This window comes from Crinia signifera, chromosome 7 (assembly GCF_055691185.1).
Source record: "Crinia signifera chromosome 7, ASM5569118v1, whole genome shotgun sequence".
Taxonomy (NCBI): Eukaryota; Metazoa; Chordata; class Amphibia; order Anura; family Myobatrachidae; genus Crinia; species Crinia signifera.
Window position 1 is genome coordinate 130,504,960 of NC_139223.1, and position 14,025 is coordinate 130,518,984.

Genomic DNA, 14,025 nt, shown 5'->3' on the forward strand with positions numbered 1-14,025 from the left:
GATTGTTGTGATTCAAAGACAAAAGATCTGACCCTTCTCTTCTTTGAGGTCTATTTTACCTACGGATTCTACCATGAACACCTCTGAGTGATAGTAATCTAACATCGCAATGGCCCCACTCCCTAGATACATTTGCCACCTTGCTTCTCCACTTTCTCCTCTGTGACCTATAGTTCCTTATCCTTGGGGCTATATAAAACATCCATATTGACCATCTCACAGATGCAGCTCCCTCTAAACTTTTATCCTTCTTTTTTTGGGCCAGATGTATCAAGTTTCACAAAAGTGATAAAACAGAGTGATAAAAAACCAGTTAATCTGCTCCTAACTGCCACATCACAGACTGGGTTTGAAAAATGACATAGGAGCTTATTGGCTGGTTGTTTATCACTATCCATTTTATCACTTGCTGAAGCTTGATACATCTGGCCCTTTGTCTCTTTTACTTTTCACTTCAGTGTTCACTCTCTTGTTCTCGTGTTTACACTCAGCTGCGACTTCTCTGACTTCCCAGCTTCCTCTTACAGACCATAATATTGTCAGTTAGCATTTTCCTTCCCAGTCTTCACTTATTCACAAGTGCTCTCTGACTCTTTCCAAATGCAATCTTCAACTGCCAATTAATAGTCTACCTTCTCCCCAATACTTGTATCAACCTAAAGCTCATATCAACCTAATGACTATGTCAACCTAATCCATGTCGACATATTTTATATGTCGACCTAGTGACTGTCAACCTATAGTGGTCAACCTAATGACTATTGACATGAGTTCTGTCGGCCCTTTGACCATACCCCTCTCACTTTCTGTATCATCCCTTCTTCCTACAAACAACTAAAGTTGTTAAAGTTGATAAAGGAAACTGGTTTCCTTTATCTTCAAAATTCCTCACTTCACCCAGACTGTTTACAACTGTGTCCCTATCTTTATCTTCCCCTTTGAACATCCACATAAATAGATGACTTGTAATATCTTCATCTAAGGCGTGGTTCTGAAGCACAACCCTCAAGTTTTCCAAAAATTCATGGTTTGAGGATTTCTGTCTGTGGAAGCAGGTGGGATAACTACTTATCCAGTAAAACAGAAAAACTCACTCATGAATGAGTAAATAAATCCAGAAAACCTAACTTGTTGGTGGTACATGAGACCTGATGTTGAGAACACCTCAGAGGATTGTGTTTTGTAACCAAAGATGGCAGTTGCCCCATGTCTGAGCTCTATCTGCAGCTCCTACTAATGTGGTTATATGAACCACGTCTGTAGATGTGTGTATCAATCAGCTCAGAGACACCTGTGCAACTTGAAGTAAGTGCATCTTCATTCAGTCTCTGGCAAACACCGACTGCCCGCCAGACCCCTGTAACCGGAAGTGAGTCCTACAATGAGACTACATCTCCCAAGATGCACGGCATGCATCTACAACGTCTGTGGTTGCTACAAATGATTAAATCAGTCCAGTATTCTACTGCTCTTCAGAGCTATCTACTGAGGGGCTGACCTTCTCCTAAATAGATAGGCTCATCTGCTGACCTATTTGATGATTGGTAAGGGCAAACACTCTTACCAATCATTGGCCTGAAGTGTTATGCCTGACATCAAAACTGGGTGGGCATTTAGCATGATATATTGGCTGTTCGATAGAATGGCTGATATATCAGCCAGTGTGTGCCCAGCATTAGAAGTCTCCTATCTTTTAGGATATCCAAATTCCACTGCTATTGCTAGGCAACACCTAGGGGCAGGGGCGCTTTAACAGAGGAGAGGTGCAGAATCTAGCTGGGCCCCTTCCTCTCCGCTGTACTGTCAAGTCTACTTTGTATGCACAAGTCCCTGGAAACATGGTGCCCACCATGTTCCAGAGACTAAATTCAGTAGTACGCATGCGCAGTGGCCATTTTGTAGGCAATTTATGCCACAATCTCAGCTCCAGGTACGGGTCTCCAGGGAAGTGAGTATTAAAATATGAGAGCAGTGTGTTCCGGGTCTGCCACTGTGGGCTCAGGGGCCCATGTGCTCCGTGCACATTGCACCCATTATAGCAGGGGTGTCAAACACAAGGCCCGCGGGTCAAATCTGGCCCGCCAGACCTCTTCATGTGGCCCGAGCAGCCGCCGCCAGCCTTCACCTTTTTATTCTTGTTTTTTTTTTTTTAAACAAGAAAGCCGCCTCTTCAGTGCATGCGCGGCAGCCTACAAGCCAGAAACGTCTGCCCTCTAGCGCAGTCCCGCCGGTCGTCAACCCATCCTCCGCTCCCACCTGCTGTATAGGAGCCAGAGAGAGGAAAGAGCAGGTCCGTCGTGGTGAATGGTGCTGCTGCTGCTGCTGTGCGCTCCAGGTTACTTACTGCTGAGTGTGCACTGCACAGTGACCGGGAGCACGCTGCCCCCCCACTCCTGGATAGATGGTGCGAGGAGCGCCACTCGAGGGAGGGGAAAATGCGCCTGTGTGAGAGCGCAGCTGTGTCCTTGGTGGTGGAGCAGCTCAGACTGGAGTGGACGCATCAGAGCGGGTAAGTGTCAAACTCTCTGCCTATGTGTGTGTGTGTGCACTGGCACATTGCAGCCCATCATTAATTGCTGTGTCCCATGATAATAAGCAGGACATATGCCCTAAGACCCCCCCTGTGCAGGCAGCATGTGCCCTAATGCACTGCAGTTCACAGCAATAGCAGGAGGGAAATGCTACTGCTGAGTATACAATAATTGAATGCAGTGACAATAATTTATGATAATAAAGAGTGGACACATAGTCCTACAGATACAACCGGCTCTTTGAGGGTGACCAAACTGCTGATGCGGCCCCCGATGAATTTGAGTTTGACACCCCTGCATTATAGGAACGCCCATAACTAGGGGCCTTCTGTGAACAGCTAATGGGAGTCGATGGCTTATGCTCAACAAAGAAGCCCCTTCTACTACACAGTACTCGTTTCATATTGGGTACAGATTTTATAATAATATATAAGATCTTCCACCCTATGGTCTGTTCCAGAGTTCACCCAACTCAGAAGTGAATTTTCTTTAAAATCATGGACCCTGCAGAATACCTGATGCCCCAGGGACAGTACGCGCCCAAGGCATTGGCGCGCATGTTTTTTTTGGGGGGGGCAGGGGGGGGGGGAGAAGTGGTGTGGTCACATAGTAGTATCAATTCACATTATAGCACACACCGTAATGCCCAGTACACATTCCAGCACACACCGTTATGCCCAGTACACATTCCAGCACACACCGTAATGCCCAGAGCACATTACACCACAAACCGTAATGCCCAGTACACATTATACCACACACCGTTATGCCCCCCCAGTACACATTATAAGCAATAGTAATTGCTGCTGCCACTGGATAGAACACTGATCCTGAATGATACACAATATGCCACACACTGCAATGTCCAATATGTCACAAACATACCTCCCAACACTGGAGGCAGAGGAGATGAGACACGCGCCCAAAATTAGAGGGTTCACCTACTACCGTGGAACTCCTGCGAGGCTACATCCCCAATTTTTTCCGCTATGAGGGCATGGTCAGCTCTCTAAGAGCTGTAGCCACATGGGGTGCGGCCATGGAAAATGGAGGTGTGATACACATATGCCCCCAATAGTGCAGTGCCAGATACAGATGACCACAAAAGTGCAGTCCGTGATGCCCATTATACCTATGCCGCATACTGTAATGCCCATTATAAATATGATCCGCACCGTGATGCTCCATTATACATATGCCCCACACCTGGATGCTCACTATACATATGCCACACACCTGGATGCTCATTATACATATGCCACACACATGATGTCCATTATACATATGCCCCACAACGTGATGCTCCATTATACATATGCCACACACCGTGATGCCCATTATACATATGATGCCCACTGTGATGCCCATTATACATATGACACACACCGTGATGCTCCATTAAACTTATGCCACACACATGTTGCCCATTATCAGTGGCAGATTTAGGGGGGGCACCCGGGCACGTGCCCCCCTGTCATTTAATTTGTAGCTGAGGACCAGGGCTTTCCAACAAGCCCAGCCCCGTGTCTCTAGCCCCCCGGGTACCGGAGATATCGCCTGGCAAAGTTGTAATGTTTTTTGCCCATAGGATAATATGGGACCCGTCAATTCCGACCCCCACCGGGTTCCAATGGCTGCCAGCTCCCCCATCACAGAAGCTTGTGGTTGATCTTATTCAATACCAAATCACTGGGCCCTTCAATATGATACCAGGCTGGTCCATATCAGTCAATCGGTTCCAGAGATATTGCATGTAAACCGATTTTTTTTATTTTTGAAATGTAATTTCATGGCTGTTCATGTTCTTTGAGGGCAGATTACTCTGGAACCAAACGTTTCAGTTTAACTGGACCAAAATCATTCAAAGCCCACTCAAAAGTTCTTCAAAATGCTACTTGTCTCATGTAAATGGGTCAGTTGGTTCCGAAGATATTGCCGGTTAAATGAGATAACTGGTTAAAGGGGGGGAGGGGTGGTTTTCTCTCCCCCTCACACCAGAAAATGCAGGGACTAGGCTGGTGTAAAAGGGGCCATCCTGGGAATGCATTTTATGGTGTGAAAGGGGTTTTATTTCAAATAGCAGGGACCTGCAGTGCTCTGAATACAGCCAGGCTCTGCCACTTTCAGTGGCTATCACTTCTGCCTGGCGGCGGCTGTCCCCCATTTACCGCAAGCATGTATTCCCCCTTGGCAATGAGCATGTAATCCCACATGGCAACGAGCATGGAACCTCTGGCAATCAGCATGGAATTTTTAATAGGCGTTATAGTGTTTGGCATAATACATAATGGACATAATGGCGTGTAACTTAACGTGTAATGGACATTATGGTGTAAATGTTTAATGCGCGCCTTTGGTGGACAATGTCCCTGTTTATGAAGCGTATTGTGAATTTTGGCTTAATCTGTGTGGCATTATGTGAATTCTGGCTCAATCCATGTGGCATTATGTGAATTTTGGCTCAATCCGTGTGGCATTATGTGAATTTTGGCTCAATTCATTTGGCATTATGTGAATTTTGGCTCATTCCATTTGGCATCATGTATATTGCAAGTATAATGGGGTCTAGTATTTTGTTGTATAATGTGTAAAGTTGTACACTACACTCAAGGACACGCCCCCTGTTGAGCGACCACACCCCCTTTTTCCAGAGCGCGCCTTCGGCACGCGCACAACTGCATCCTTCACTTTTGTCGCCATGGTGGGCCTGCGCACTTTAAATGCCAGGGCCTATTTTTAATCCCATTCCCACCCTCTCTCTGCCACTCTCTTAGCATATACACTGGCACCACTAACACCGCCCCTCCCCCACCTAAACCCTCTTTTGTCATGGTGCCCCCCCTGTCATTTTATCCTGGATCCGCCCCTGCCCATTATACATATGCCCCACACTTATATGCTCATATTATTACATATACACTGTATTCTGAAATGAAATATATATTTATAAATTATCCCTCAGTCATTGACTCTCTCTGAAGGTAAATTATTAACCAGTTGCTGACTGAGGATTGACTCAGTCAGCAGTTGGTTAATAATAATTTAGCTTTAGAGAGAGTCAATGACTGAGGGATAATTTATAAATATATATTTCATTTCAGAATATAACCCGGACCCCCAATTTCTCCCCCAGGTCCCCAATACTGTGCAGCTGTCTGTGTATATTACCTTAGTTTTTAGAGAAATAACTTTTGGCACCCGCTGTCACTTGCTGGCTCAGCCAGGGCTGCCCCTTCAGACAGTCTCTGCGCAGTCAATCAATGCGCCCTGCTCGAATGTGGCTGGGGAGTGGTGAGGGGGAGAGGCCTGATGGCGCGCTGGCTAGTCCTGCGGCACGCGCTGTATTCCCGGCTCTCTGCCCAGGGGCTGCCGCTGCTCCTCCACACAGTCTGCGCTTGGCCTCCTATTATGATGTACGTGTGGGCGGTGCATGCGTGATGACGTCACCCGCACAGCATCACAAGGAGGAGGAACCCGGCGGAGATGAGTAAAAAAAATCTGTGACCGTTTTTGTACCCTGCACGGTCAGTGACAGTATTGCGCCCCCCTCCAGCGCCTGGTGCACATGAACCCTCAGCCCCCCCCCCCCCCCTAGTTACGGCCCTGCTTTACCGTGGTCAACTGCCAGAGCTGCATTGAGAAGTGTCAGAGCAGCCTTGCCTGGCCATTTATCCCTGATTCGTGGAGACTTGGCCCATCCTTGCCTACCTGTAAAGGACTCATTTTGTGTCACTTGGTGCCTATTGCTCAATAAAGTCTCTGCTCTGGGACATCCTGTACATATAAGACTCTCTAATCACTACTGATCCTGGTTTCAGGCCGTTCCTTGTGATCGTCATTTTGCACATACAATATCGTTTGGAAGAAAAGTCCATTCCATCTATTGTACAGTATCTCTGTAGTGTCTCCATATCACAATGCTGGGTAATTCTCTCTCTTTGCCATTAGAGGGAGCTCCTGTATTATGTTATTTCTGAGAGGTACCAGATATTTTGCTCATCTTAGTATAAGTATATTTCTCCTGAACTATTATGGCCCCTTTACACTAGGGCAGTGGTTCCCAATTTTTTTTTTTTAATAATCAGGGTACAACAGAGTATCAGGATTTTTTCACAGCACCCCTTTGGCCAAAAGTTTCTCATTGACAAACTCATAAAAAAAGATATTAAGTTATGTAAAAATTGTGTTTATATGTAATCCTTGGGATAAGTTATGTGGAAAAGGACAGGATTCACTTCTGTTTATCCACTTTTTGCCTATTACACTGCCCATAAATAATTTGAATTGGACATGGACCATCAATCGAGGGCATGGTGCGCGCGGGACCATTTATCGGACCTGCTGCATGCAATTTGCATATTTTAAATTGTATGTATATCGCCTAGAGTATGGCCAACTATAGTGTAAAGGCCCCCATACACTATGCAATTTGGTCCCGATTTCACCCCATTCAGATGGATCGGGCAGTGAAATCGGGCCAAATCGCATGTTTAGACACCCAGTACAACCCGATGCGCAGTCCCATGCGCATCGGATCGGAGTCGGGAGGTCAGACCGGCTTCACATAAGATTTGCTAAATCTTATGTGCAGCCAGGCAGGGGACTTTGTGAGGTGGCTGGCGAGCTGGAGCAGGGAGCTGTGCTCCGGGCAGGTGGAGGGAGCAGGGGGGCGTGGGACGTTGCGAGGCGGCTGGCGGGGGATGTTGCTAGTAGGGCAGAGGCAGCGGACACTGCGGGGGACACAGAGGCGGCAGTAACGGAGAGCCGGGAAGGGGGAGCCGGGAGCTGTCAGCACTGGGGAAAAAAGCCCATACAATGAATGGGCAGCCTGTGATTGGCTGAGCGCTCTCTCAGCCAGTCAGAAATTGGTCAGCCAATCACAGGCTGCTCATTCATTGTATGCGCTTTTTTTTCAGTACTCACAGCTCCTGGCTCCCCCTGCCCGGCTCTCCGTTACTGCAGCCTCTGTGTCACTGTCCCCCACAGCGTCCCCTTCCCGCTGCCTCTGCCCTACTAGCAGTGTCCCCCGCCCGCCACCGCGATGTCCGCCGCTCCCCTGCTCCCTCCACCTTGCAGCTCCCTGGGAGTTGCAAAGGATACATCGCATGCAAAACTTGGCACATAAAGTGTCTAATCGTGTGTCCCCCTCCCGGGGAGCTGCAGGGGAAATCAGGTGTATTAAGCCTGGATAAGAGATAAATTGGAGATAAAGTGGAGATAAAGTGAAAGGATGCACTAGCCAATGAACTGTGTTTTAAAATGACAGTTGGGAGTTGATTGGCTGGTGCTTTATTTCCTTTTACCTTATCTCCAGTTTATCTCTTCTCCAGGCTTAATACATCTGCCCCACTATATGATCACTTCACCTTCTCAGTTTACATGTGCAAAAACCTCACTTTTTCCTGGATTTCCTGATGGCTATTTATATCTCATCACCATGCTCCTGTTTCTTTGCTAAGAATAATATTACCACTATTGATGAATTCAGTTCTGAAGGTAATATCTTGGACAGTGGCATAAATTCGTCCCAGTTGCCCAGAAACAAGATAAATATTGGTGTGTGTGTGTGTGTGTGTGTCCCTCCACACTCCCACACACACCACCATATATATATATATATATATATATATATATATATATATATATATACTTCACAGATGGGACCAAAGGTTCCCCATGCCTGGCACTCCCCAGCAGCTCAATAAAGAGACCTACAGACGGTCTAATCTATGGTCGATTAGACCGTCTGTAGGTCTCTTTATTGAGCTGCTGGGGAGTGCCAGGCATGGGGAACCTTTGGTCCCATCTGTGAAGTATAGTTTCGTTTGGCTGTGGCACCCGCTTTTGCATATAAGGCTATTGGAGTTCCGGATCACCTTTTGCAAGTCTTTATATATATATATATATATATATATATATATATATATATATATATATATATATAGACTTCGAAATGACGCGGCACTCCAGACCATACAATCGGTGCAAAAAGACTTTATTATCAAGCAACGTTTCAATACGTGGGTATTTTCTTCAGGCTTAACACACAAGTGACTCAAACCATATTTATAGTAAACAGGTGTATCCGGCGTCAGTGGGGCCACCCACTGGCGCAGCAACGTGCAGGTGAGACTCCACCCCTTCCCCCGCCTCAATACGGCAGACAGATTGACATGGGATCTCACCTGAAGGTGTCATACAAGCAATCAGTGACAAAACAATATATCAAGAAAAAAAATAGTAAATAAATAATATATAGCAAAAGTACATATTATTTTTAAAGCATATCAAAAGATGTCAGAAAAAATATCTCTATCCACCACGGAATATCTGACAATTATTTAGATGTGAAAAAAAAACAAAAAGGAGACATATATATATGTGAAAAAATACAGACATAAAAATATCATCCAAAGAAGTGTGATGAACAAGTCGTGATATTGGTGATATCTACAACCTCAACGGATAGATGTGAATATAAAGAAGAAAAAAGATACATATAAGACTATACATAAAAAGAACCTAAAACCTAATAAAAAACAAAAATAGAAAGATACTGTTTAACCCTATGGCTACCTGCCGTCAAGTCATTAAATGTTTAATTATTGTATAATAAAAAAGTTTTTTTTGAAGAAAAATAACTTGATCATTTGTTTATAAAAGGACATTAATACCTGAATATTCGTTAAGTCCCCGTGGGGATACCGTACCCAATCTGGCTATCCAGCGTGCCTCACACTTTAACAGTGATAGACCCCTATTCCCACCTCGAAGTGAGGCCGGAATGTGGTCTATCATTCTATATTTTAGAGAAGATAGATTATGTTTCGCCTCAATAAAATGGCGGGGGACCGGCTGGTCACTTGACCCTTTGTTCAATGCAATGCGTATCGATGATCGGTGTGCTGTCATTCTTTCCTTAAAGGGTCTCTCGGTTTTCTCTATATAGGAAAGACCGCAGGGACAAATAATTTGGTATACCGTGTATGTGGTATTGCAAGTCAACAGATGTGGGATGGGTATCGGTCTCCCCGTTTGAGGATGGTTAAACGAGGCTCCTGGAATCATAAAACTGCACGTAGTGCAAGTACATCGTATACAGCCCAGTCTGGTAGATGGTTTCTTTACATTTTTAGGTGAAGCATCAGATTTCACTAGAATATCTCTAATATTCTTAGACCGTTTAAAGCTAGGTAGCAGGGATGTCTCTTTAAGTCCCAATTGTGTATCAGCCTGGAGCAATGGCCAGTGTTGACGCACTATTTTGACTGTTTCAGGACTATGATGGGTATATGTGGTTACCCATGGTAGACGCTTTTCAACATCAGGTCCCTCTTGTTTGGGATGCAGTAAGTCACTGCGACTAGTGGACAGCACCCTCTCCTTAGTTGCTTGTAATTCTGCAAGTGGATAACCCCGTTCTGAGAACCGGCCTATCATCTCATCCATTTGGATGTTGGTCATTATGGGATCAGACACTATCCTCCTAACCCTCAGTAACTGGGAGTAAGGGAGGCTCCTAATGGTAGGTCTAGGATGACAGCTATTAAAGGCCAACAGATTATTTTTATCTGTGGGTTTAGAATATAGACTGGTGGAGATTTCACCTCCTTTAATAGTTATGCAAACATCCAAAAAATGTATCACTTCTCTGCTGTAAGAAAAGGTAAATTTGATTGGACTATCTCCTAGGTTATGAGACTCAATCAATGCTACCATGTCTTGGGGTGCCCCCCGCCAAAAGATTAAAATATCGTCGATATAACGATTATAGTCTAAAGATTATAGTATATATATATATATATATATATATATATATATATATATTTGTATACATGTGTGTATGTATGTATGTTAAATATCTGCTTCTAGTGGACGGGTCATGGGTTCTAATACAGGGTGTGACATTTGGCAAAAATTATGTTTAGAATAAAGATTGTGACATCTATGGTCCTGCTAGGAGGGGGGAGGCAGCTACAGAAGCGATATCAATGGGTTTCAATTAACTGATTCAAACTTGCAGGGAAAGAGAGGTGCCCCCTTGGAAGCAGAAACCCAGCGGCAGATGACTCCATTGCCTCCCAGAGTTACGCCTCCAATCTTGGACGATTCCTCTGAATGTGCTGTTGTCGCTCTTGATTCACTGTACTTCTCCAATTTACTCCAAGCTTACAGCGAGTTAATGCTGTTCAGGAATATTTCCTCTGTACTATAGGCAGGATTCGTTTTCTTTTTCTGAATAGCAGCATTGGAAAATAAAACAGATCTGTACATTCTAAAGGTGGCCATACATTTTACACTTTACTGTATGGCCAGCCACACAAGCTGCCCGGGACATTACCGGGCGGCCGGATCGCATGTGATAAATGTGGTTCTTTCGCATGCGACCTCTATTCCATGCTGTCGGGAGGAGGTTCTAATCTCTGACTCAGGTCCGATGCGCATGAGACCGCGCATCTGACTGGAGGGGACATCAAAGGCATCCGATTTGGGATGATTTCTTGGCCCGATCCACCAGAAACAGGTGGAATCTACCCAAATCGCTGTAGTGTGTGTGTGGGCTGTAAGAAGTTGTGAACCAATCGTTCTCTGACTTCAGAAATGGCTTTGTGCGTTATGATTATTTATGAAACTATTGCTGCAACCTACCCATTACTCCTAGGACAGGCTCATAAGCCTAATACTCCTTCATATAATCCTCAACATGATATTGTACTTCATGTCAAATTCCCCAATTGACGTAGTGTTGAAAGGTCACTGTCCCAGCAATTCCCTGCCATGGGGCCCATATTCTCGTCTTGCAAGCCCCAAGTAAAAAGACCTCCATATAGTGGCAAGAACTTTATGTAATCAGAGTAAGTATTGATTGGTATTCCCCTTCTCACGCATTCTCCCATCTGCTATCATATACCAGCAAAACAATTAAGCATGGAATCGACATCTGCATAAAGCCAGGATTCTTCTCCCACCTCTGGTTCTAGAGCACTTTCTAATAACTTATTTTTTACATTGTGTGCATTACTTTTTGAATACATTTGGCTTTGAAGGGGCACAAAAAAGCTTCCTTCGCTATGATGGACCAATGTTTATTAACAACCTTTTCAATTATATTGTACTAGCATTTGCCTGCGGCTTCGATCACAGGGATGTCTGTTATTGCTCAGAAGAACTAATGCGGTTCTCCTTGACGTCACACCAACATAATATATACCTCCACTTCTTTCTAGGTCACTAAGGGGTTTATTCTAGTTCATTCTTTCTGACAAAATCCTTCTTAGATGGACAAAACCATGTGCACTGCAGGGGGGGCAGATGTAACTTGTGCAGAGAGAATTAGATTTCGGTGAGTTTTTTTGTTCCTGTGCAGGGAAAATACTGACTGCATGATTTTACACTGCAATATAGATCTCACTTTGAAGAAAAACCCCCACCCAAATCTAATTCTCTCTGCACATGTTACATCTGCCCCCCCTGCAGTGTACATGGTTTTGTCCATCTAAGAAGGATTTTGTCAGAAAGAATGAACTAGAATAACCCCCTAAGTTATACTGAAAACACAACAGAAATTAATTTAGTAGTTTTCACAAGATACCAGAACGAACAGACAAAAATTTAGTATATTACTATTATTGATTGTTAATTACACAACCCTTACAGTTTTTGGTACTCTTTACTTAGAAGGGCGCCCATCGCGGTGATCGCGGGCATCGCGGGCAGTACATTAACGGCCGCGACGCGATGCCCGCGATCACCGCGATTTCCCATAGGGTTCAATGTTAAATTTAGTGCTGGCCGCGATTTTACATTCAATGCTTCAATGGCCGCGATTTGGCCATAGGAATCAATGTTAAATGGGCTACAGAGCCCAAATAGGCACAATTAACACTTAAATGTCCCCCCAAATTTGTAACGCCACCCCACGATCCACGCCAACCCGAAGCGTGGCGAGCGCAGCGAGCCCGCGAGGGGCGGCGGTACGCGTCCTCCGACCTTTTCATGCCCTACTATCCACGTCGGCGTGGAGTTGAGAATAGAATAGTGTGGCGAGCGCAGCCAGCCACCGAGGCCCGAAGCGTGGCGAGCGCAGCGAGCCCCGCGAGGGGACGCGGATACCTTCACAGTTATACGCGTCCCCTCACGGGCTTCACAGGTGTCCGTGGCGACGTGGACACCTGTGAAGCCCGCGAAGGGACGCGTTTACCTGTGAAGGTATCCGCTGCGCTCGCCATGCTTCGGGCTCGGTGGCTCGCTGCGCTCGCCACACTATTCTATTCTCAACTCCACGCCGACGTGGATAGTAGGGCATGAAAAGGTCGGAGGACGCGTACCGCCGCCCCTCACGGGCTCGCTGCGCTCGCCACGCTTCGGGTTGGCGTGGCAAATTTGGGGGGACATTTCAGTGTTAATTGTGCCTATTTGGGCTCTGTAGCCCATTTAACATTGATTCCTATGGCCAAATCGCGGCCATTGAAGCATTGAATGTAAAATCGCGGGCACCACTAAATTTAACATTGAACCCTATGGGAAATCGCGGTGATCGCGGGCATCGCGTCGCGGCCGTTAATGTACTGCCCGCGATGCCCGCGATCACCGCGATTTTTTTACCCACGACGGCCGCGATGGAGATCATGGGCGCCCTTCTAAGTAAAGAGTAGCCAGTTTTTTATATGTATAGATATCTAACCCTATGCTGTCACTCTCTTGCAGGAATGCCAGCAGAGACAACTACGGCCATATGCTGTATGATTATGGGTGGCATATTCGAAAAGTTCCCAAAACTGAAAGTATGCTTTGCCCATGGAGGTAGGGTATTCATTCATTGCTAACAAGCTGTCTGGTGAAATAACACGTTTTTACTATCTTACTTCCAGTAATGTATCTAGGAGTCAAAGAGCCTCTAGAAAAGTAAAGAGGATGGTTAGCTGTGATGAGATGTCACAAAGTCTTGACATCGTGCACTGTACTTCTGGGCCACAACATCATGGATGTTCTAAACATTCAGGGGAAGGGGATTTTCCAGCATGGTATCTGGAAAATATTTTATATCCTAAAGTACTTCAGAATTTGTTTGTGTAATATAAACAAGTGTTATTTATAGTATTAATATGAAATAATGTTCAGGTGCTCCCTTGAATTTTAGTGATTTAAAAGGGAAGATATAGTTCTGCTTTTTATTTGTATGTGATGGCCAATTAATCGTAGACTATCTTTCAGCAAGGAAGCAGACAAAGGATGAGGCGTCCTGCTGTGCTCAATGAAAGACAGGATTTTTAGATGTTAGTGAGACAAATCGGTACTTATGTAGTATCTGGGCGTCCGATTTTGTGATTGTATGCCTTACCTTAAGGCATACAATCAGATGCGATGCGATGCGATGCAATGCGATTTTGCATAGGATTCAATGTTAAGAAGGTCCTGTTCATTTCCCCACTATCCAAGTGGGCATAGAGTTGATTTTATATAGCGTGGCGAGCGCAGCGAGCCACCGAGCCCG

General features: G+C 45.3%; 1 protein-coding gene across 1 annotated transcript in view; it reads left to right on the forward strand.

The window, feature by feature from the left end:
- The window catches only part of ACMSD (aminocarboxymuconate semialdehyde decarboxylase), a 94,087-nt gene that overhangs the window by 41,159 nt on the left and 38,903 nt on the right, over positions 1-14,025 (forward strand). The window contains exon 7 of the mRNA XM_083153817.1: positions 13,239-13,334. Coding sequence (XP_083009943.1) covers positions 13,239-13,334 — 96 coding nt within the window. The remainder of the gene's footprint in view (positions 1-13,238; positions 13,335-14,025) is intronic.